Source organism: Rhinopithecus roxellana, chromosome 1 (assembly GCF_007565055.1).
Source record: "Rhinopithecus roxellana isolate Shanxi Qingling chromosome 1, ASM756505v1, whole genome shotgun sequence".
In the NCBI taxonomy this organism is placed as follows: Eukaryota; Metazoa; Chordata; class Mammalia; order Primates; family Cercopithecidae; genus Rhinopithecus; species Rhinopithecus roxellana.
Genome location: NC_044549.1, coordinates 129,959,765 through 129,986,287, shown reverse-complemented (window position 1 = coordinate 129,986,287; position 26,523 = coordinate 129,959,765). Strand labels below are relative to the sequence as shown.

At 40.3% G+C, this 26,523-nt stretch overlaps 1 protein-coding gene across 1 annotated transcript in view; it reads right to left on the bottom strand.

Annotated features, from left to right (window-relative positions):
* C1H3orf70 (chromosome 1 C3orf70 homolog) overlaps window positions 1-25,008 on the bottom strand; it is an 82,859-nt gene extending 57,851 nt beyond the window's left edge. Inside the window, exon 1 of the mRNA XM_010376586.1 lies at window positions 24,750-25,008. Within this exon, the coding sequence (XP_010374888.1) occupies window positions 24,750-24,945 (196 nt within the window). The 5' untranslated portion in view covers window positions 24,946-25,008. The remainder of the gene's footprint in view (window positions 1-24,749) is intronic.
* Between the last annotated feature and the right edge of the window lie 1,515 nt (window positions 25,009-26,523).

The window sequence follows — 26,523 nt, the reverse complement described above, 5'->3', positions numbered from 1 at the left end:
TTTTTTGTATTTTTTTTTTAGTAGAGATAGGGTTTCACCGTATTAGCCAGGATGGTCTCGATCTCCTGACCTTGTGATCCGCCCATCTCGGCCTCCCAAAGTGCTGGGATTACAGGCTTGAGCCACCGCGCCCGGCCAATTTTTGCATTTTTAGTAGAGACAAGGTTTCCCCATGTTGGCCAGGCTGGTCTCGAACTCCTGACCTCAAGTGATCCACCGCCTCAGCCTCTCAAAGTAATGGGATTACAGACGTGAGCCACCAAGACTGGTCACTATTTGTTCTTTTAATGTCCGAGTAAACTGACTCCCTCAAAAAGAGCAAATCCATATAATCAACATGTGAACAATCTACAGTAGATACAGCTTTAAAAAATTGAGAGGTTGAAAAACAACTTTTATGAGTTAAGGTTATAGGACCAGATTTTCCCCTCAAGATCAGCTTCAATTTTTTCATTAGTGTGTATTCACTAAAACAAACACAAAGTTAAGCATAAACCTCTTATGCTTATAGTTCTTATACAACTGCAAAGCAGAAATTAATTTTCAAATACACAAGCAACAAAGCCAATAATCATCAAATTGGCAACATTAATTTAATATGACATATAATAATGCTGTTTTTTGGACAGTTAACGGCTGCTTGAAACCTGACAATGGTCCTCACTGCCACAGCATAGATTCTTTAAATGGTAATCAGCCCTGAAGACTTTAGTGAGTGCTTTTGTAACACAACAAAACCACCAGGTAAAAAGTGAAAAACGGTGGCTCACGGCTGTAATCCCAGCACTTTCGGAGGCGAGGCGGGTGGATCACCTGAGGTCAGGAGTTCGAGGCCAGTCTGGCCAACATGGTGAAACACCGTCTCTACTTTAAATCTAAAAATTAGCCAGGCATGGTGGCACATGCCTGTAATCCCATCTACTTGAGAGGCTGAGGCAGGAGACTCGCCTGAACCCCAGAAGCAGAGGTTGCAGTCAGCTGAGATCGCACCACTGCACTCCCGCCTAGGCTACAGAGCGAGACTGTTTTGGAAAAAAAAAAAAGAAAAGAAAAAACCTCATAAAATCAGAGAAGTTTTTGAGTTTTCTAACTCCTTTTCTGAAAATAAATGGATTTGTATCTGATTAACCTTGAAGGCTACTTAGTCCAGGAAAACCTAACTTTGTTTTATGATAATGTTGATGATTTCTTCAGTTTCCTCATTTTATGTAAAACAGATAAACAGATGCCAGATTGAAGCAGAATGGGGGACCCAGCACAGGTCACTTTCACTATGAATTTCCTTCTATGAAATTCTATCTTAGCATAATTTGAAAAACTATGAAACAGATGATCTCAAAGTGCTTTCTTTCCTAAATTCTAGAGAACTCAGCGGTAATTTCTATCACATCATGAATGTATGGATTTAATCAAGTGATTAATAATAATATCTGAGTTTAATAATTAATAACAAATATTCCTTGAGTGCCCAGCATGTTAATAATTTAAAAAATTCAATTACCTATTTCTCTTTAAAAGTTTCTATGCACATAAATTTTAAATTATTAACTTTTCTTCTTTGAGTCAAAGACAGATACTATTAAATACATTAGCCATGACTTTTTAAACTACAGCTTTTATTTTAGATACAAGGTATATATGTGCAGGATGGTAATGTGGGTATATTGCACCCAGGTAGTCAACACAGTCCCCAAAAGGTAGTTTTTCAATCCTGGTCCCCCTCCATCTGCCCTCTAGAAGTCCACAGTGTCTATTGTTCCCATGTTCAAGTCCCTGTGTTCGCACTGTTTAGCTCCCACTTGTAAGTGAGAACATGTGGTATTTGGTTTTCTAGTTTTTGTATTCATTCACTTAGGATAATGGCCTCCAGCTACATGCACGTTGCTGAAGAAAACATAATTTTGTTCTTTTTTACGGGCTGCACAGAATTCCATGTGGGTATGTACCACATTTTCTTTATTCACTCCACCACTGATGGGCACACGTAAGTTGATTCCATGTCTCTGCTATTTTGAATAGTGCTGTGGTGAACATATGAGTGCATATGTCTTTTTTCCTTTGGGTATATACCCAGCAGTGGGACTGCTGGGTCAAATGGTAGTACTATTTTTAGTTCTTTGAGAAATCTCCGAGCTGCTTTCTGCAGTGACTGAACTAACTCCCATCAACACTGTAGAAGCATTCCCTTTTCTCCGCAGCCTCACCAACATCTGTATTGTTTTTAATAATAGAAGGCAATGTTAAAGTTGTCCCATTACCAAAATATTTATATTCAAACAAAAGAAAATTATAACATGCTTATTCATATCATTTTGAATTAAGAGCAGATTGTAAAGCGGTAAGTATCATAACATCCAAAAAGTAAAGCCATAAACAGACTAAAGCATAAGTAATATTTTCACTATGGTTAAATAATCAAAGATAAACAATCACTGACATTTTGGCTTAGAGATATTCTCAAAATAAGGAACTAAAATAACAACCAGCCTTCTCTCTGTTCCAGTATACCTCTTGAAATATAACCCTTTAAATTAAGGTTAAATAGTATTACTTATATTTTTCCTTTTTCCTTTTCTTCCTAGAAAATTATTTCATGTTTTGTAATTATATCACAAATTCATCCTATAAAAATACTTTAAAGTTTGCGCTAAAAATAAGTATATTGGCCAGGTGCAGTGGCTTATGCCTATAATCCCAGCACTTTGAGAGTCCGAGGCGGGTGGATCATGAGGTCAGGAGATCGAGACCATCCTGGCTAACACGGTGAAACCCTGTCTCTACTAAAAATACAAAAACAAAATTAGCCGGGCATGGTGGCAGGCGCCTGTAGTCCCAGCTACTCAGGAGGCTGAGGCGGGAGAACGGCATGAATCTGGGAGGCAGAGCTTGCAGTGAGCTGAGATCCCACTATTGCTCTCCAGTCTGGGCTATAAAGTATTCTTCATACAATTTTTTTTTTTTTTTTTTGAGACAGAGTCTCGCTCAGTTGCCCAGGCTGGATGGTTTGGGTTCTTTCCACTTTTTGGCGTTATGATTAATGCTGCTATAAACATTTGTACACAGTTTTTTAATGGACATATGTTTCATTTATTTTGGGTTACCTAGAAGTAGAACTGCTAAGTCATATGGTAACTCTATGTTTAACATTTTGAGTAACTGCCAAACTGTCTTCCAAAGTGGTTACACCATTTTATATTCCCATCAACAATGCATGAGGGTTCTCATCTGTCCACATCCTCACCAACATTTGTTATCTTTCTTTCTGATTACTGCCATTCTAGTTGGTGTGAAGTGGTATTCGTTATGGCTTTAAAATGTAATTCTTAAAGGGTGCAGTCTAAAAACAGTCAACAACTAAATGAATATCCACCTTAGCCAAATCAAACTAATTCTACAGAAGCTGTTGTAATTTAACCTGTATGTTAACCATCAAAGGTCTATGACTAGGTGATCATTTCTCCAGTGTTTTGAACGGAGGTGCTTACTACTCAACAAAAAGTAACCAAGTGATAATATCTTGTTATAACAGAGTTTGCCTGAAGTCTGGTATCTGGTTAAACACAGCATTAATACATTTATTGCCTCTTATTATACTGAATTCATAGGTACATGTATTTATATTAACACGTTGTTCAAAAAAAGCTTTGAAGCAACTTTTATAAAAGGGACATACAACATAGTAGGATTTTTTAACAGACATTTTTTCTGACCAAATGGTGTACCAGGCAACCTGAACAATCCTTCTGCAACTGAAAAATGCTAGAAAAAATTTTGATATTCCTCACTACATTGATGAACTGACAAAAATAAGGAATATTCAGGCAGAAACCCAAGTAAAGGTAGAAATTCAGAGAAGCAAGTGGAAAATTGAGCAAAATGTTTACTTTGAGGATATTTGCTGGGATAGGCAAACTTTAGCTTTTTCGTTTCTGTAACCTTTTAGAAGCTCAGGGGTCATGAAATAAAGCTTAAGGCTTACTACAGATATTGTAAAAAAAAAAGAAAAAGAAAAAAACTCTCCAAAAGGTTAGCATCAGTGTAATAGTAAATTACAAATAAACCAACTCCTACAGGTGTTTCACATAGCTTAAACTGAGGACACATGAGGAAAGATGGGAGGGAAAATTGTAACTCACAAGCAAAAGCTGTCCTTCCACAGATTCCAGCCAAACTTCAGACTTCCAGGCTGGTCCAGATATGTCAAGCTATTTGTTTAGTCTAAAGCAATCCTGTAGTAATAATGTCCCTAGGCATCTGGAGAAAGCAAAAGCAAATCTGATCTGAAGGAATTCCATGGGATAACATTCCATGGGATAAACTGGAGCTCACAGTTAAAAATTGCAAAACATACAAATGAGCAAGGCATTTAGTAAAATCCAGTAGAATCGGATCTATAGAAATTCAAATATTGGAACTATCAGAAACAGAACATAAAACAAGTATGTTTCTTGTATTCACAGAAATAAAAGAAAGTGAAGATACGAGTAAAAACAAGCAACTATTAAAAATGAGGAAGTCTTTTTCAAAATGACTATTTGAAAAGAATCAAATAGAAGATCTGTAAAATACTAAAAAATAGATTAAAAACTCAATGCATTAATTTAATTAATTTAACGCACTCTATATTGCCTTCTGGACAATTTATTCAGCTATGCCTTCCACTTTACTTTGTTCAGATCTGTGAACAAAGTGGAAGGCATATCTGAAGAAATTCTCCAGAAGGCAGTATAGAGTGACAAAGAGATTCAATATGAAACACAATATAAAATAAAGGTTAAAAAAATGAATGACAAAGTGAAAACATATAATACATATCTAATCAAAGTTCCAGAAGAAGACAATGAGAATGGGGAAAGGACACTATTTGAAGAGTGGGTGGTGAGGTATTTTCTAAAATTGATGAAGGACATCAATCCACAGACTGAAGAAACTAAATTAACTCTAAACAGGATACATAAAAAGAATTCCAATATAGACACACAGAGAAATGTAGAACTCCAAAAACAAAGATACTACCTTAAAGGCAGCTAGAGAAAAAAGAGACAGATAACTTTCCAAAGAATGGCAAAAGAGACAGATAACTTTCAAAAGAATGACAACTGACAGCTGACTTCTTCACAGCAACAAAGAAATCCAGAAGATGGTGGTATGATCTTCAATATACTGGAAGTCTATTATAGTGTTATACTCAGTGAAAATATCTTTGAAGAACAGTTGAAAACAAAAATACGCTCAACTTCATTCATAATATGAGAAATATAAATTAAAACCACTGAGATACCATTTCTCACTTATAACCATTGGCAAAAACTCAAAAGCTTGACAATACACTCTGTTGCTGAAGCTATGAGAAAATAGGCATTCTTATATGTTGCTGGTGGGAGGGCAAATGGTACAACCCATATGAAACAGAATTTGGCAATATCTAATAAAACTACAGATGTATTTATTATTTGATCCAGCAATCCCACTTCTAGGACTTTAAAGATGTACCTCCACAAATATATCTTGACAACAGATGCACAAGTTACTCATTGCAACATTATTTGTAAAAGTAAAATATGAGAAACAAACAAAATGCTCAGCAATAAGAAATTGGTTAAAAAACCTATTAACACAGGCCAGGCATGGTGGCTCATGCCTGTAATCCCAGCACTTTGGGAGGCCGAGGCGGGTGGATCATCTGAGGTCAGGAGTTTGAGACCAGCCTGGCCAACACAGCAAAACCCTGTCCCTACTAAAAATACAAAAAAATTAGCCGGGCATGGTGCACACCTGAATCATAGCTACTTGGGAGGCTGAGACAGGAGAATCCCTTGAACCCCCATGGAGGCTGCATGCAGTGAGCCCAGATCACGCTACTGCACTCCAGCCTGGGTGACAAGAGTGAGAGTTGTCTCAAAACAAAAACAAAAACAAAACACATCTATTACATATATATGCAACAAAGTAGCATGCAGGCATAAAGAAACAAGAAGCCACCTGTAATCCCAGCACTTTGGGAGGCTGAGGTGGGCAGATCGCTTGAGCTCAGGAGGTCAAGACCATTCTGGGCAACATGGTGAAATCCCATCTCTACAGAAAAAAATAGAAAAATTAGCTGGACTTGGTGGTGCATGCCCATAGTCCCAGCTACTCAGGAGGCTGAGGTGGGAGGATGGCTTGAGCCCAGGAGTACAAGACTGCAGCGAGCTATGATTATGCCACTGCACTCCAGCCTGGGTGATACAGTCAGACTCTGTCTCAAAAAGAAAAAGAAAAAAAATACATATATATACATATATATGGAGACAGATTCAAATGCAGTAGAAGGTATTGAGATAACCAATGAAACTTTTTTAGTATTCTTTTTTATATAGGTTGACTTTTTATTCTGGTGACAGTAACACCAAATAGTGTGACTTTTGAACCATGAAAATTTTTACCTATTCAAAAATTAAAGTCAAACAAAAAAGATGGAGACTAATATTTCCAAGAAAATGGAATAGATACTTTTCCCTATTCTTCCCCACTAAGTACAGCTAAAAACCTTAGACATTACATTTAAAACAAACAGAAACAGACTGAAAGGTGGGGAGAAGAAGCCTGACCAACTAGGGACCTTGGGGCCCAAGCAACCACATGGTGGTGAGTTCCCTGGTGTTTTCTTGTGTGCCTTTTTCTCCTCCTGTTTGCCAGATGTGGGGCTAAAAAAGCCGTCAATCAGGAAATACAAATGGCAGCAGACAAAAGAAGCCCTAACAAATGCCTGCTCTCTCTAGCCAAGGGACCAGGGGAAGGAGCAACCTAAAATGACAAAAACAAACTTTTAGAGAATAACTGCTCTACTCCAGCCAAACATCAGAAGAAAAAAAACTGTGTACTTTACCCCAATCCATGCCAGTAAAGGCTGAGAGCTGGGGCGAAAGATGAACTTCCATCCTTGAAAGGCTCTAAAAAGGTACCTCAATACTCTAGCCAGGAAGTGTCAGAGGCCTCGCAGAAGTCAGGACTCAGTGGTACTGAGGCCCCCACTCTGGTGTCAGTGGAGGCCTAAGGGAGAGCAAAAACTCCCACTCCCACCCAGAGATCCCAAGGAGCCTCATCTCCAGCGTGTTCGTGGAGGACGAGTGTGAAATCTGGACTTCTATCTCCACCTGGCAATAATGAGGGCGCAGCCCCTTCCCCTGCCAGAATGGTATCCCAAAAAAGTCAGTAAAAACAAAAGATCATATTTAATTAAGATTCAGAGTCTCTTCATATAATGGAAAAATGTTCAGATTTTAATTGAAAATCATTTGTCATAACAACAAACCAAGGAGAACTCAAACTAAATGAAAAATAACAATCAACAGATGTCAAATACTGAAATGACAGAGATGTTAGAATGATTTGACAATAAATTTAAAGCAACCATGAAAGAAAAAAATGCTTCAGTGAGCAACTGCAAACACACTTGAAGCAAATGAAAATGGAGAATGCCTCGGACAAGAAATAATCTCAGCAAAAACAAGAATAACAAAGAACCGGGCTGGGCGCGGTGGCTCACACCTGTAATCCCAGCATTTTGGGAGGCTGAGGCAGGCAGAACACCTGAGGCCAGGAGTTCAAGACCAGCCTGGCCAACATGGTGAAACCCCGTCTCTACTAAAAAATAATAATACAAAAATTAGCCAGAGGCTGGGAAAGATGTGGGGAGGGGTTGAGTAGAAGTTGGTTAATGGGTACAAACATACATTAGATCAAAGGGAAAATTTCTGATGTCTGATAGCAAAGTAGGGTGACTATAGCTAACGACAATGTATTGCACATTTCAAAATAAATGAAACAGAGAACTTGAAATGTTCCCAACACATAGAAATGATAAATACTAAAAGTGATGAATATCCAAAATACCCTGACTTGATCACACATTCTATGCATGTTACAAAATATCACATGTATCCCATAAATATATACAAACATTGTGTCAATAAAAAATTAAATTGAATTTTTAAAAGATACACAAAGACATTCAAAAATACCAGAGATAAATCAAAATGGAATTCAAAAAAATGTTCAAATAAATCACAAGAAGGCAGAAAAAAGAAAAGAAAAATAAAAAACAATGAGAAAAAACAAAATAAAATATAAAATGGCAGACATAATCTATAACTCATCAATAATCACATAAAATATAAATGGTCTAAAAACATTAATTCAAAGAGATTAGCAGAATGGCTTGCAATGCAGGACAAAACATATGCTGTGTACAAGAAACTTACTACAAATTTAACAGTATAGCGAGGTTGAAAATAAAAGGAAGGAAAAGATACATCATGGGAACCTTAACCAAAAGAAGGCAGTTATGGCTATATTAATATCACTAAAGTCAACTTCAGAGAAAAGAAAATTACCAGATACAGAGAGGGACATCAGATAATGAAAAAAGGGTCAGTTTAACAAGATATCAGCAATCCTAAATGTGTATGCATCAGACAAAAGAACTACAAATATCTGGCCAGGCATGGTGTAATCCCAGCACTTTGAGAGGCCTGTAATCCCAGCACTTTGAGAGGCCAAGGTGGGTGGATCACCTGAGGTCAGGAGTTCGAGACCAGCCTGGCCAAAATGGAGAAACTCCGTCTCTACCAAAAACACAAAAATTAGCCAGGTGTGGTGGTACATGCCTGTAATCCCGGCTACTCAGGAGGGAGGCAGGAGAATTGCCTGAACCCAGGAGGTGGAGGTTGCAGTGAGCCGAGATTGTGCCACTGCACTCCAGCCTGGGTGACAGAGCAAGACTCTGTCTCAAAAACAAAAAAACAAAACAAAACAAAAAAAACTTGCAAATATCTGTGGGTAAACTAACAGACTTAAAAGGACAAACCCACAATTTACGTGAACCCCTCTGATATGGTTTGGTTGTGTCCCCACCTAAATCTCATCTTGAATTCCCACATTTTGTAGGAGGGACCTGGTGGAAGGTAATTGAATGTCTTTCCCGTGCTGTTCTCGTGGTAGTGAATAAGTCTCACAACATCCGATGGTTATAAAAAGGGGAGTTTCCCTGCATAAGTGCTCCTCTCGTTGTCCACTGCCATCCATGTAAGATGTGACTTGCTCCTCCTTGCCTTCCGCCATGATTGTGAGGCTTCCCAGACACGTGGAACTGTAAGTCCAGTTAAGCCTCTTTCTTTTGTAAATTGCCCAGTCTCAAGTATGTCTTTATCAGCTGCGTGAAAACAAACTAATACACCCTCTTTCAACAATTGACAGAACATACAGACAGAAAATAAGCAAGGATGTAGAAGAACTCAACAACAAAATCAATAAACAGGATTTAAAAGACATTTATAGAACACTTCATCCAACAACAGCAGCATACCCATTCTTTCCAGGTGTCCATGACACTTGACCCATATCCTGGGCCATAAAACAAACCTCAGCAATTTCAAAATAATTAAAATCATACAAAGTAGAATCAAGCTAGAAACCAGTTAGTAAAAAGTTAGAAAAATCTCCAAGCACTTGGAATAATCCATGGTCAGAAAGGAAGTTTTGAGGGAAATCAAAAGTTACACGGAACTGAAAGAAAATGAAAATAAAACACATAAAAATGTATGACACACAGCTAAAGCAGTGCTGAAAGGAATTTTTACAGTAACAAATGCATACATTAGAAAGAATAAAAGCCTCAAATCAGTCATCTAAGCTCTCACCATCAAGAAGCCAGAAAAAGAAGCACAAAATAAACCCAAAGTGAGCAGAAAGAAGAGCATAATAAAGATGAGAGCAGAAATCAAAGACATATTAAACAGAAAAACTGACAGAAAGAAAATCAATGAAACAAAGAGCTACCTCTTTTAAGGTCAATGAAGCTAACAAATCTCTAACAAGACAGACAAAGAATAAAGACAAATGACACAAATTACCAATATCAGGAATGAAGCAGAGGATGTCATTACACACCATGGAGACAACAAAAGTATAAGGAACTACTATTAACAACTCTACAAGCATAAATTTGACAACTCAAAATGAAATAAACCAATTCCTGAAAAAATGCCAATGATCTACACTCATCCCTTGGTAATTATTTGAATAGCCCTATAATAACAAGAAAATTGAATTAGTAATTTTTAAACTCAAAAAAAAAAAAAAAAAAGAAATCCCCAGGCCCAGATGGTTTTACAGGAGCATTCTACCAAATGTTTAAAGAAAATTTAGTATCAGTTCTGTACATTTTCATTGAGAAAACAGAAGAAGGGGAAAAACTTTCTAATTCATTGTATGAAGTTACTATTACTGGACACCAAAACCAGACAGACAGTAAAACAAAACAAAACAAAACAAAAACTATGATCAATACCCGTCATAAATATAGACATAAAAATATTTAACAAACTATTAGCCAATAGAATTCAACAATACATTAAAATAATTACCCTTTATCAAGTGGGGTTTATTCCATGGATGCAAGGCTGGTTCGATACTCGAAAATAAATCAATATAATCTACCACATTAACAAGTTAATGAGGAAAAATTACATGATCCCATCAAGTGATTTTTAAAAAGCATCTGACAAAACTTAATACCCATTCAAGATATTTTTTAAAACTTCTCAGAAAATAGGAATAGAGGAGGAACTTCCTCAACTTGACAAAGAACATCTACAAAACATCTACTGCTAACATTATACTTAAAGGTGAAAGATTTGGCTGGGCAGAGTGACTCACACCTGTAATCCCAACACTGTGAGAGGCCAAGGCGAGAGGACTGTTTGAGGCCAGAAGTTAAAATAGTGAGACTGTGTGTCTACAGAAAAATTTTTTAAATTAGCTGGACATGGTGGCATACACCTGTAGTTCCAGCTACTTGAGTGGCTGAAGCAGGAGGATCATTTGAGCCCAAGAGGTAGAGGCTGCAGTGACCTATGATCACACTGCTGCACTCCAGCCTGGAGTGTCAAAAAAAGAGAGGGAGAGGGAAGGGGAGGGGAAGGGGAAGGAGAAGAGAGGGTGAGGAGGGAGGAGGAGCAGAAGGAGGAGAAAGGGAGAGGGAGAAGGAGGAGAAGAGGAAGAAGGAGGAGCAAGAAAGAAGACAACGATGACTAAAGAAAAAGTGGGAAAAAAATCAGTCTACCCAGCCAGGCTTGGTGGCTCACACCTGTAATCCCAGCACTTTGGGAGGCCAAAGGGGGCAGATCACCAGGGGTCAGAAGTCTGAGACCAACCTGGCCAACATGGTGAAACCCTGTTTCTACTAAAAATACAAAAATTAGCTGGGTGTGGTGGTGCACACCTGTAATCCCAGCTACTCAGGAGGCTGAGACAGGAGAATTGCTTGAACCCAGGAGGCAGATGTTGCAGTGAGCCAAGATCGCGCCACTGCACTCCAGCCTGGGTGACAGAGCAAGACTGTCTCCAAAAATAAAAATAAATAAAAATAAAAATAAACCAGTCTACCCAACTTAAAGACTTCTTATACAGCTATAGTAGGCAAGATTGTATGGTACTGGCAGAAGAAGAGACATGAAAACCAGTGGGACAAAATAGCCCAGAAACAGACCTACACAATATGATTTTTAACAAAGGTACAACAGCAACTCAATAATGGAATGATAATCTTTTCAGCAAATGGTGCTGGAGCAACTGGACATCCATAGGCAAAGAAGTGAATTGTGATCTAAGCCACACGTTATAAAAAATTACTCATAATGAATAATGGAATTAAATATGAAACTTAAAACTATAAAAATTTTAGAAAAAAATTAAAATATTTGAAATCTCAAGCTTGACAAAGAGTTCTTAAAAGCATCAATAAAGCACAATCTATAAAAGGAAAAAACTGATAAATTGGACTCCATCAAAATTTAAAATTTTGTATCTCAAAAGAGTCTGTTAACTTACCAAATTATACACAGTCATCCCTCAGTATACACATCAGATTGGTTTCAGAACCCCCACCTGAACATACTCAAGTCCCACAGTTAGCCCTCAGTACTCACGGGTTTCACACCCTGGGAATATTGTATTTCTAATCCACATTTGGTTGTAAAACCCCACCATAAGTAGACTCATGCAGTTCAAACCCATGTTGTTCAAGGGTCAACTATAAACTCATTATGCAGTTTTTTGGCATATAAATAAACATGGGGGAAGCCTCTGCTAAGAGGATGAAAAGATAAACTATGGAGAAAATATTTGCAAACCACTAGACAAAAGTCTAGTATCTGTAATAAAGAACTCTCAAAACTCAGTTTAAAAAATCCAATTAGAAAAGGATAAAAGACATGAGCAGACATTTCACTACAGAGGATATATAAATGGCAAATAAGCACATGAACATTAGACATTAGGTGAATGCAAACTAAAACCAAAATGAGTCATCAATACACACCTGTTGTGGCTGCATGTTTGTCCCCTAAAATTCATATGTTGAAATCCTAACCCTCAATGTGAGGGTCTTAGGAAGAGGGGCCTTTGGGAAGTAATTATAGGTCTTGAGGATAGAGCCCTCATGAATGAGTTTAGAGCCCTTATAAAAAAGACGCCAGGGCCAAGTGGTGGCTCATGCCTGGAATCTCAGCACTTGGGAAGCCCAGGCGGATGGATCACTTGAGTCCAGGAATTTGGAACCCGCCTGGCCATCATGGTGAAACCCCGTCTCTACAGAAAAAAAAAAAAAAATACAAAAATTAGCCAGGCATGGTGACCCACACCTGTAATCCCAGCTACTTGGAAGGCTGACGCAGAAGAATGGCTTGAACCCAGGAGGGAGAGGCTGCAGTGACCCGAGATCTTGCCACTGCACTCCAGACTGGGAAACAGAGCGAGACTCTGTCTAAAAAAAAAGAAAGAAAAAGACCCCAGAAAGTGCGCTATCCCTCTTTTCATCAAGTGAGGATACGATGAGAAATCAGCAATCTAGAACCCAGAAGACAACCCTTGTCAGAACCCAACGATGCTGGCACCCTTATCTCAGTCTTCCAGCATCTAGAACTGCGAGAAATAAACTTTTGTTGTTTATAAGCCACCCATTCTCTGGTACTTTGTTATAGCAGCCTGGACTCACTAAGACAAAAGCTATCAGAATGCCTAAAACAAAGACAGTGACAACACCAAATGCTAGTGAGCATACGGTGAAGCTAGGCCAGTTATACATTGCTAATGGGAATGTAAAATGGAATAGACCCTCTGGAAAACAGTGTGGCAGTTTCTTAAAAAAAAAAAACGAAAAAATGTAACTACCATACAGCCTAGCAATTACACTCTTGAACATTTATAACAGAGAAATGAAGACTATGTTCAACTAGAAAACTGTACATAAATGTTTATAGTAGATTTATTTATAATAACTAAACACTGAAAACAACTTAGATGTCCTTCAATAGGTGAAAAGTTAAACTGTGGTACATATATACCATGGAATACTACTCAGCAATAAAAAGGAACAAACCACTGATATATCCAACAACCTGATGGATCTCCAGAGAGTTATGTTGAATTAAAAAAGCCAATCCAAAAGGTTACGTACTCTATATTTCCACTTATATAACATTCTGAGAATAAAATTATAGAAATGAAGAATAGGTTAGTGAGTATTATGATATATTAGAAACCAGGGTTTTACTGACAAGGGAAGTACAAGTATGCAGTGGGGAAATGCAAAGGATACACACACACAAATTTCCTAAATTTGTCCACTGAAAAGTCCTAAATGCAATAATCTCTTAATAAAAATAAGCAGACTCAAAATCCAGATAATAGTTTCCATACCATTTCTCATGAAAAGGAACTCGGGTTCCTTGGAAAAATTTCTGATCTGGGGCAGGGAAATTATTAGGTAAGCCTGGGACATCTTGTGCCAGAAAACTGGGAAATGCTCAAAAAAAAGCTGAGATACATTAAAAAGACACAGAAGCCGGCTTGCAGGCATTCTCACTGGCCAAATTTAAAGACAATTTGAACATTAAAAAGAATTATAATACTTGATTAAAACATATTGAAAAAATAATCAATTTGGCTGGGCACAGTGGCTCACACCTGTAATCCCAGCACTTTGGGAGGCCAAGGCAGGCATCGCTTGAGCTCACAAGTTTGAGAACAGCCTGGACAACACAGTGAAATCCCCTCTCTACAAAAATAAAATAAGAAGGTATGGTGGCATGCTTCTGTGGCCCCAGCTACTTGGAGGCTGAGGTGGAAGGACGGCTTGACCCTAGGAAGCAGAGGCTGCAATGAGGCGAGATCACGCACTGCACTCCAGCCTGGGTGACATAGCGAAACCCTGCTCAAAAACAAAGAATTTGTCTATAGTAACAGGAGAAAGATGGGGTATAGTTAGAGAACCTCTTCATTATAAAAGACGTCATCAAATGGTAGAAGGAATGACAAAATGTGAACATCACTGTTTTGCAACCACCAATGTAATAAGTGATGTATGTGAGGATCTTCAGCCAACACTCAAATCACTGGGTTAAAGTTTGTTAGGGAACAGACTATTCACCCAGCATCAAAGTATCACCCCACAGATTACTTATTAAAAACAAAAGGGAAAAAAAGCAAAAGGCATCTTTATAATGGAAAGATGTGGCAGTTACCACCTTAGCCTTGGTAGAACAAGACACATGATATGTTTTTGTTTTTTTTTTTCTGAGACGGAGTCTCGCTCTGGAGTTGCCCAGGCTGGAGTACAGTGGCTGGATCGCAGCTCACTGCAAGCTCTGCCTCCCGGGTTTACACCATTCTTCTGCCTCAGCCTCCCGAGTAGCTGGGACTACAGGCACCCATCACCTCGCCCGGCTAGTTTTTTATATTTTTTAGTAGAGACAGGGTTCCACTGTGTTAGCCAGGATGGTCTCCATCTCCTGACCTCGTGATCTGCCCGTCTCGGCCTCCCAAAGTGCTGGGATTACAGGCTTGAGCCACGGCGCCCGGCCTATGATATGTTTTCCCATGTGATGCTGTGAGAAGGGCACAGTATCACCCACGTAATAACGTGACAAAAATTGTTTAACCTAATCTAATCATGATGAAACAATTAGGCAAATTCAGAATATAGGACATTCTATGAACAGTTAACTTGGACTCTTCAAAAAATTCAAGTCATCAAAAAAAGTGATTGGTTCAGAGTGATTAAAAGAGGCTAAAGTTACCTAACAATGAAATGCGATATATGAATCTTCATTGAACGCTGGATTTTTTAAAGTCATTTTCTTTACAATTAAGAAAACTATGGTAGACTGAATTACTGTTAATTATGTTAGGTGTGAGTATAGTATTATGGTTACATAGAAAAATGTCCTCATTCTTAAGACAGGCAGACTGATATATTTCTCTTTCTTTGGCATACTGATATATTTTCGTATGAAGTGTCATGATGTCTGCAACTTTCTTCTACATGTATTGGGGGAAAAAAGTGAGAGAGGAAGAGAGTGTGTAGTTAGAAAAAGGGAAAGATAAAGTAAATGAGTCCAACAGATAGAATTTTCCATGAAATACCAAATTGTTATATTCTTAGTGCTTTTATTTCACTAAACATCTATTAAAATGAGATAGAGATATACAGAAGTGCCGGGCGCGGTAGCTCAAGCCTGTAATCCCAGCACTTTGGGAGGCTGAGACGGGCGGATCATGAGGTCAGGAGATCGAGACCATCCTGGCGAACACGGTGAAACCCCGTCTCTACTAAAAAATACAAAAAACGAGCCGGGCGAGGTGGCGGGCGCCTGTGGTCCCAGCTACTCGGGAGGCTGAGGCAGGAGAATGGCGTAAACCCGGGAGGCGGAGCTTGCAGTGAGCTGAGATCCGGCCACTACACTCCAGCCTGGGCAACAGAGCAAGACTCCTTCTCAAAAAAAAAAAAAAAAAAAAAAAAAAAAGAGATATACAGAAGTACATCTGTATTACACCAAAACATCCAGTTTTAAATGGACAAATAAGCACTAGTGAGGTTAAAGAATTTGTCCTACTTGGGAAAGCATTGTACAGATACAGCTGGGGGAGGGAGGTGTTGGTATTATACATTGTTGACACTCCAGATATTACACATTATTGGCAGTATGCTTACAAAATACTCTTAAAATATCAGAAAATTCAAGAATAAGAGAAAAGCAAAGGAAAAATCCTGTGATTGTGAGTAAAATAACTTGCAAAGACTGCAATTAAGTTTACAGGACCAGCATTCTAGCAACCAAGACTCCTCTATTAACTAGCACTCTTGCCATTTTTCAGTACACACTGATGAGACTTCTAAAGCATCAAAGTTGAATATGTTCAGTTTCACTTAAACATAGGATAAGCTTTATAATATTTGAATCCTTTAAAACTTGTTAACCCATGTTTGATATATATGATATCTCTCTATTATTTGGTATATTTGATTAACCAGAGCTGTCCATTGCTTAACAATGGAGGAAAACAGGATGAAGCTGGGGAGTGAGAAATGGAGCAAAACATAAGATTTCATGATTTTAAAAAAAAGCAATCATCACATAGGAACTATTACTTTCCATAATGAGAGCAATAAAAAAATTCTAAGTGTAATATTCACAACATGTGTTTTTATTCTTTGTTGTTTTTCCGTGTTTAATTGAACAAATCAGTAGGGACACAGAGGAGATTCCGGATTAACGAGGACATCTGAGGAAGGGGGAAAACAACTGTGGACTTTGACAATCACAACACCATGCAGCTGATTCTATTATCCCCATATTAACGATGTGAAAACTGAAAAACAGGTTAAGTAACTTCCCCAAACCACATAACTATTAAGTAGGCAGAGCCCATTCAAACGTGAAGTCTGACTCCAGTGCCTACCATCAGGGCATCTACAATACCTAGTATTTCCACTGCTTTTTGCTTTTTTTGGAGGAGGGGCTGATCCTTTCCTTTACTGAATACTTGCACTAAGTACTTTGCTTGCAATATATAGTTTATTATTTATTTATTTTTGAGACACAGTCTCAATCTGCTGCCCAGGCTGGAGTGCAGTGGCGCAATCTCAGCTCACTGCAACCTCCACCTCCCAGGTTCAAGCAATTCTTGTGCCTCAGCCTCCCAAGTACCTGGGATTACAGGCATGTACCACCACGCCCAGCTAATTTTTGTATTTTCAGTAGAGACGAGGTTTTGCCATGTTGGCCAGGCTGGTCTTGAACTCCTGACCTCAGGTAATCCACCTGCCTTGGCCTCCCAAACTGCTGGGATTACAGTCATGAGCCACCGCACCAGGCCACAATACGTCATTCAATCTTCACAACAACTCTGTGAGGTAGGATTTCTTTAAGAGATGGGGGTCTTGCGATGTTGCTCCTGGGCCAACGCAGTCCCGAGTAACTGACACTACAGGCACCCACCACTGTGCTTGGATGAAATAGAATTGTCATTCCTATTTTTCAGAAGAGTACACGGAAGCTGCAGGAGGTTCAGTAATCTACCCAGTCACCCTGCAAACAGTAAGACTCACAGTTCAAATGCAGATGTTCTTTGTTGGACTATACTCTGCCTTCCACATTCTATGTATATACGATTCCTTATTTTTTTAAGAAAACAAATCTTCTACCAGACAACTTTTGGTTGCCAAAGGCATGTGTTCCTATATTGATTTGGAATTAATAACACAATTTCCCTGGAAACATTCTTTCCTGTAATTAATGAGATCTATAACATGAGAGAACAAATTTGGATGAAGTGAGGATTTTGTAATGTGGGAAATTATAGAAAGGCCCTCAAAAGCCATGTGGTTGAAATCTCTAAGTTCAACAGGCCTGGAAGCCAGTAATAATTAATGGTATGTATGCAAATCTAAAAATGGCTTGTGCCAGTCAGAGATTAGTTGAGGATATGACATGACTGAAGCTTCATATCACACAAATAATAAAAACTGCCTAGTCTTTTTTGCCTCTTTATATTTTTTAATTTTATTTTATTCAAAAACATTATTAAATGTTTTCTAAAGCATGGTTTTATGGAGCTCACAACCATTCCAAAAATATTCATACTGCATATAATTGCCCTTCTCTTAAAATCAGAAAGCATTCTCAACATGCTAGTTCCAAAAGGAATTTAAAACAGCTGAAATCATCCTCACTATACCTTCAGTGGAACCGAGAAACCGACAGCCCTGGTTGCCAGCTGGTCTGTAAGATTTTGATATACATTTGCCACAGGCAGCTGGGGGTACTACACGTGACCCTGGGCAAATTTCCTAATCTTAAAAATGAGGATAGTAACAGTACCTATTTCACAAGACTGTTGTGACGTTTAAATGAGCAAGTACATGCAAAAAGTTTACAAAAAGTTATGTGCCTGTACATAGCCATGATGTATGTTGTTATTGCTGAAGTTTATGTGCATCCATCATTGAAGCATCAGCTACATAGAAAGACACTTATCAGCATTCTCTATCTCTAGAAGAACCTATCAGCTTTCTCTTAACCTGGAACAACCTATCAGCTTTCTCTATCTCTGGAAGAACCTACCAGCGTTCTCTATCTCTGGAGGAACCTATCAGCTTTCTCTTATCTCTGGAAGAACCTATCAGCTTTCCCTGTCTGTGGAGGAACCTATCAGCATTCTCTACCTCTGGAAGCGCTTTGAGGAAACTCACTCAGAACTTCACCTCACACCTCTCCTCTTAAAATCTGTATCCTCTTCCTTCAACCACTAGGCAAGGTTAGAACCCTCATTTTTAGAAAAAACTTTAGTTGACTTTTCCAACCAAATTACCATTCCTTATTTTGTGTTGTTGTTGCTAGTTTTCATTCGTCAAACTTCTTAAACACATTTTTTGTAGCTATTGTTATTGATATGAATCAGAAGTCCTTTAGGAAAACCAGCTGGCATTTCCCATGGAAAATGGAAGTCAGAACCTGATTCCCACTTCCCATGGAAGTCAGAACCTGATTTTGTGAGTTTTCCTAGAGTTGTACAAGTAGGAAAACAGAACAAAGAGAATAACACAAAACCACAATGCTAATTTACTGACGAAAAAAGTATATCTGCCCCAAGGTCCTAACAGTTGAACCCTCTAATCAACTCCTCCTCTCCCTACAGAAAATCTATAAATAGGAAGACAAATGTATAACCAAACATTTGCTGGGACAGCGCAGCCATGAGGACCAGAGATATTAAACTCTCTAGGCAGCATACCACCTTCTCTCAACAGTCTTGAAAAGCACTCCCAAATTCTGCCTCTCCAACTCCCATTTTTCTCTATTTCTATGCTGCCCATCTACCTTTTGCTGTGACAGTCTTCCTTTAGATATGCTAATATCATCTATTAGACTACATCAAGTCCCACTCTTCCTGCTTTCAATCTGAAACAGAATCTTTTAAGATGTCTTCTACAGAAAACTGAGCTTATCTATTATGTGATTTTCTTAAGCCAACTCAGTTTTGCTGGTAGCACCTACATCATACCACATCCACCCACTCAGCCCCACCTGTCACCTTCTAATCACTTTCTCTTCCTTAACCCTTAACTTGAATGTCATTTCCTATCACATACAGTGACCTCTTTACAGTTCTCATTCTTCTGGATTTAACTACTGCAACTGATACAACTTGCCACCCATTTCTCAAAAACTTTCCCCATCATTGGCTTTAATGGAACTGAGCTCTGTTGGTTCTGCTCACTAATTTTAAATTGCTCTACAGTGCAATGATGGTTAAGAGTCCAGGTGTAGAACCAAACAGACCTAGATCCGAATCCAGGCTTCCCTCCTTACTATGTGCTCATGGGAAAGCTCTAAGCCTTTTTCCTCAACTGTGAAATGGACATAATTACATAATTGGCTATTAAGTGCTCAGCATAATAAGCTTATTCTGGCACAAAGTAATCACTCAGTAAATATTAACAATTATCTCTGTGTCCTAATTCTTAGCTCCTAACACTCTGTTCTCTTTTGCCTTGAGAGCCTCCAACAGCTTTGACTAATGCTTCAATTAAGTATATTCCTGAAGTCACTGTTGCAAGACTAAACCTTTCACCCTCTTCTCCGTAATAATGAAAATCACTTTTGTGTATTTTACCAATATCTAATAATTAGCCTGCTGAAAACTGGTTTCATCTTCATATTCTTTCTTAAAACGTTAATTTCCCTTGGCTTCTGCAATACCGTATTTTCCAGATTTTTCTTCTCTAGCCATCTCTTCTTAGACTCCTCTGCCAGCTTATCCTCTTGTACCCAGACTCTGATGTCCTAAAAGAAAACACTCTGGTGTTGTAAAGGGAAAGTTTAATGGTTTTCTTTACTTCTCATGCTACAGTCTCTACCATGGTGCTCATGCTTCATCACGGCTACAACTGCAATCTATAAGGAAGTAAATTACTACCTCTCCCCTGAGTTCGGACCTCTCCCCTGAGTTCGACTTCCCTATATCTAACTGCCTACTGACATCACCATGTGAGGACAAAGGCAGCTTAAATTCAACAGATCCAAAACTAGATTCATGACCTTCCTCCAAATCCTAGTTACCCAGTATTTTATTGTTGTTAGTGAATGGCACCTCCATCCACAGCTGCATAAAGCAGAATTCTAGAAGTTAACCGTAATAATCTTCCCCTCCCTTCCCAACCAAATTTAATCAACCCTATAGATTTCACCTCAAATATCTCTCAAATACACTGATTTATCTCCACCTCCACCAATCTAATTTCTTATTCTTTCTAAGTATTCTAAGTAGCCACAAAATTCTACTTTACAATACCTACATATGATTTCTTTCCCATCCCTCTTCTTTAGCCAAGCCATGTATTTTTTTCTCTCTTAAAACGCCTCTTGAAAACCTTCACTCGTTAATTCAAGCCAATATCACTCCTTACTGGGAAAAATTAAGTTACACATTCACATTCATGGTTAATTCGGCTTAATAATCTATTTTTGACAGTGATACCAACAGAACACATGATGCTTTCCTCCCAGACAACATCCTCAAAAATGCAGCATTACCCAAATACACTAGTCATTTCCTTTGATAATGCATCGAGCACTGAATCTGTGAATGTATACGTGCTTTATGTCTTTTATGGACATATATATATTTTTAAGCTTTTTCTATTTTATAAGTCTATACATTTCACAAGATTAAAATCAACCACATAAAACTGAACTTCCTTGTTTTGAATCTACCTTTTTCAAGCATCGGGATAATCCTCTCATTTTAGTATTCTCAGATTTGGCAAACAAACTGACAGTTTTCTCACTTCTATCATTTGTGATTTTAAAAGATTTACAAAAATAAATACAGTATGAACTGGGCGTGGTGGCTCATGCCTGTAATCTCAGCACTTTGGGAAGCTGAGGTGAGCGGATCACCTGAGATCAGGAGTTCGAGACCAGCCTAGCCAATATGGTGAAACCTCGTCTCTACTAAAAATACAAAATTAGCCAGGCATGGTGGTGCATGCCTGTAATTCCAGCTACTTGGGAGGCTGAGGCAGGAGAATCGCTTAAACCCGGGAGGTGGAGGTTGCAGTGAGCAGAGATTGCACCACTATACTCCAGCCTGGGCAACAAGAGCGAGACTCTGTCTCAAAAAAAAAAAAAAAAAAAAAAAAAAAAAAGTGAATACAGTATGATTGTGTCCTTAGACTCTGCATATAAGGTCCATAATGGTCCATACTGGGTCCACTATGGTCCAGCTGTATTCATATTTGTATTCTGAGTTTCCAAAATAATGTCTCATAAAGAGAAGTGCTCAATGTATGTTCAACAGAATTAAAGGAATTCTGCTTAGGACTGATACTGTAAACTCCATGAATACCAAAAAAGAAAGGAGAACTTTTCAAATATGTTAACTCTGCTTATTTTGGGCTAGAAAAGGTAGAATTAATGCCCAGTATAACTGAGGAGACTGTAACAGAGCACCAGCTGCTTTAAATGAAGTCAAGCTTTTAGTGAATGGGATCACTGAACTGCTGCCAGTGGAGGAAGTGTGGAGAACCGGAGGACTGCCAAAGACTGGAAAAGAACAAATAACTGTAGTCCTGCTTTTTTAAAAGACAGAAACAACTGCCAACGACAGTCCAGTATACTTGACGTCAATCCTTTTCTAAATTCAGATTATTTATTTTAAAACAGTTTCTAACCATTTAGAAAAGAAAATGGTGACCATTTGTGGAATCAACCTGAGTTTTACCAGATTAATCTAATTTCTTGTTTTTTTTTTTTTTTTTTTTTTAAAAGAGTGTATGTACAGATAGGTCACAGATCAAAAAGAGGCAGTAAAAACAGTGTGTTGGCAGGATTTTAACAAGATATTTGACCAGGTTTTCATTACACCCATATACAAGATAAATATAAGATGGATAACAGTGCAACTAGGAGGCTAGGTAATTGACCAGTCGTAACTAACAAGTGCTCATTAATGAATTGCTATCAACCTGAAGGGCGGTTCTACCCACAAGCTTCAGGACTCTATCTCTTGCTTTCTCTTGTTCAACAATGTTATCAATAACTTTAATGAAGATGTACTGTACTACTGTTGGTATGCAGTATGGGGATGACATGAACCTAGGAGAAACAGCTTATAAATATATTAAGAAAGAGCCAGGATCTAAAAACACACACACAAAAAAGTAGGCTAATTCTAATGAAATGAAATTTAATAGGAAAAGATATCTAAGGGATCAGTATCTGTGTCCAAATATATATATATATGTAACTGTGAGATGGGCAAACAGTGGCTTGTCACGTATGTTAAAAAAAAAAAGCTCAATGGCTTTGATGGCAAGCTTAGTTCAATCTGACAGCAGCAAGCTCAGTATGTGATGAAGATATCAGAAAAGCTAATGTGATGCTAGCTGCAGCAGTAGTAGTATCTCGAACATGGGAGGTAGTGGTCTTGTTCAACTCTAGACTGATCAGACCACAACTGGAATATTGTCTACCTTTATAGGGGCCACAGTCTTCAAAGGATCAAAACCACCTTGGCACATGTTCAGAAGAGAACAACCAAGATGCTCAGGAGCCTGGATACTAGTCCATAAAAGGAAAGGCAGAAGGGACTGGAAATTTATAAATAGGACAAAGCAATGCCTTAAGAGAAAGATGATCACTAGCTTCATTCAGTCATTCAATGAACATTATTGTTAAACCTATTTCAGGAAAGACATTGTGAGAATGGCCAGGGATACAGAGCGAAGACAGTCCTTATGCGCAAGAAATTCGTATGTATATTCAGCTATGTATATATGAAGAGTTGAAACAGCCATGATCTAAAAAAGGATTCGATTGTTCTATATGATTTCATAAGGCAGAAATAGGAGCAGAAGAAAGAAGTTAGAAAGTAACTGATTTCAGCTCCATATAAGGAAGAGTATTTTAAGAGTCAAGGCTAATGAAGGGAGAAGCTGTCTGTGAAGACTGCCAGGTTCCCATCAGTAACGATGTACTTAGAGAAGACACTGTCAAAATAAGACAGATAGTAATCTGGACTATCTTGAATATTCCTCACATTTTACACAACGATTCTATACTTTCCCACGAAATGAATGAATGTCCAGATTCTACTTGTGCACCTCAGTATCCCAGGTTTCCTAGAGTTGCTACTTCCAACTCGGTACCCTGTCCCACCGTGAAGCAATGCTTTATATTAACAAATGAGAACAGATCTGAGCACAATAGGAATAATGAGAAATAGGAAGAAACTGGCCCACCAGCAAATGGAACACCAAAAATCAATACTGTTCTATGTGCCTGGAATTTGTAAAGAAAATGATCCTCTATCCTTGAATTCATGAATTCGATTTAAAATATCCATTTATGTTCGATTAATGTAAATGAGGATTTGTTATGTACTGCATCCCTGGTTGTCAGCTATTTTTTTCTCCTCAACAAAGAAACATTCATTTTAACTTAAGATCACTTGGAAAATGTCCTAAATAAGCGCTCCAAAGCCCTCTATTATAAATGTGGAAACTAACTTTAGAATATATTTCTTAAAAGGAATGATTCATCGGATATAGTCCAAATACTATTAGCTAACCAAATTGTGAAATTCTAATTAAATGGCTACTTAAGTTTAATCTATTTAAAAATCACAGGCAGGAGGATAATCACAGAGAAAGGGTTTAGACCATTTGGTTCTGGCTTTTATAAATTGGTTTAAGATTATTAAGCTTACTTTCGCTCATTTTAGTTTGTAATTTTGTAAGTCTCATTTATTGGCTTTAAATTCTACATCTGGGTATTTAAGGAGCTCGACCTTCCAAACTGTTAATATTAACTTCTTGGGAGCAGTCCCTCCCACATTAGCGCTTTTTCTCAATTTGTGTACAATCAAGGGGGAACAATTGGATTTCCAAGAGCTCTTTCTTTTAAATAGCAGCCCAGGAAGACAAAAGTGAGAAAGAAAAAGAGGAGCATCTTTAACCAGCAGCCTTGAAAAAAGGCATCTCCTACGGCTGTCACCAACTCTGCTGGCTCTCTCCCATTTCTCAAAACACTGCCTGGACGCGTTGGTCAAAAAAAAGAAAAAGAAAAAAACAGATTCCCGCTTCCCTGGGACAGGGAGCTCCCTTTTGTAGAAGTAGCTAAAGAAAGGAGGCGCCCCACGGGATTTCATCTCGTCGCCAAGGCAGCGCCAACCCGCGCCAACCCGAGCCGTCCGGCGCGAGGAAAGCTCCGGCGGGCCCAGAGCCCAGGGTGGCCCCAGCCTGCGGCACAGCAACCCCGGCCGAGCCCGGAGCTCCGCGGCCAGAGTCCAGGCAGCGACCCCGGACGGCCCGGCGGGCGTCCCCCGGACCGCGGCGGAAGGCGGGAAGACGCGGCTCGACTTACAGTGACACCATCCTAGGTGACAGCACCAGTGCAGCTTGAAGCACTTGCCATGGCTGTGCGTGGCACAGATGGACAGCCCGTCGCACGGCTGGAAGTCGGGTCTGCGGGCGGCACAACTCCGCGCCAGGGCCTGAGCCTCGTCTAGTTTCTCGCTCTTCCAACCCCGCTCGGGCGCCGGCGACGCAGCCGCACTCATTTCCTCTCCCTCCGCTCGGAGCCGACACCGGGAGCCCGAGAGAAGCGACGTCTGGGCGGGCAGGAAGCCGAACCGGCTGCGGACGCGGGAGGGCGCGGCACGGGCTAGGAGTCACGGCAGCACGCGGCGGCGGCGGGAGCGCGGCGGTCCCAGGCTAGAGGAGGAGCCGCCCCGGGCGCTGCGACCGGGGCCGGGCCTGCCGCCTCCCTCCCTCCGCCGCGGCGCGCGCCGCGCCCCACGCGCACACGCACGCGGACAGGCGCGCGCCGGTCGGCCCCGCGCGACGTTCTTCAGCGAGCCCGGCCTCCTCACACACACCCCGCCGGGGAGCGCGGCCGTCGGCGTCGCCGCCAATCACAGCGAGGTCCTCCTTATACACTCCTTCCTCGGAGAAAGACCCCGACGGAGGGCCGTGGTGAACACACACTCCTCGGCCGCTTTGTACTCACACGCACGCCGGCCTACATATGCACTTCCCTCCGAGTGACACTGGCCACCGAGAACTGACACACGCGTCCACACGCTCCACGGAGGGCTGCGCACACCCGGCCCACGCCCACCCGAACCTCCCAGTGGCCTGGACCCGGCGCATCCCGGAGCGAGGATCTCACACACACAGCCTCTCCCCACGCGCGTCTCACATCTCCCTCGTACACACCTCCCCGAGTCTGGGCATGGAGCCCCTGGGAGGCGCGCACACGTTCGTGCACACGCGCGCACTCCCCCGCACAGGGCCGGCCTCCCGCCCCAGCGCGGCCACTCAGCGCGTCGGGGGCCAGCACCGCCAACCCCTGCCCGCCTCGCCCCAAACCCCAGGCCTTCCCGCGCACGCCCCAACCTTCTCCTGGACTGCAGCCCCTCCCCATTCTCCTCCCACCCCCGCCTCCGTTGAGCGGGAAAGCAACCAAGCTGGGTGCGGTGATGTGTGTGTGTCTGCATATGTGTAATTTGGTGTGCAAGGGATGTGTGTGGCGTGCGCGTCTATGATTTGGAGTATGTGTGGTGCGTATGCGTGTGTGGTTGGTGTATGGTTAGGTGCGTTCATGGTACATGGTGGGTGGTATGCATGATTCAAGTGACTGGTGAGCTGTGTGTATACGTGTGTGTGTAAGATGAATGTTATAGCTGAGGTGGGGTGTGGGTGGTGTGTGTGTAGTTGAGTGTGTGTGGTGTGCAGAATATGTGTATGTGTGTAGTTGGGCGTGCACGTGCTTATGCACGTGGTGTGGGGGTGGATGTGCTTAGTAATACAGAGTATTTGGTGTGTGTATGGTATATGTGTGGCAGTGCAGTGCGTGTATCTGGCATGTCGAGTGTGTGCATCGTATATATGGATCAAATCGGGTGTATGTGGTACATAGAGGTGGGTGGGCACACAAACAGGACTCATTTTTGTGGAGGACTCTGCCTTTGTGTGTTACTGCCTGCCCTGGCCAGCAGGTGTGACTGACCTTGTGGTGGCTGCAGCTTCCTCACCCAATTGGCTTGCACTCTTCCCTCCTGGGGACAAGTTGCTCCAAATAGATTTTCCATGCCAGGCTCTGCTGCTGAGAACCGACCCCAGGCTGGATTCAGTGA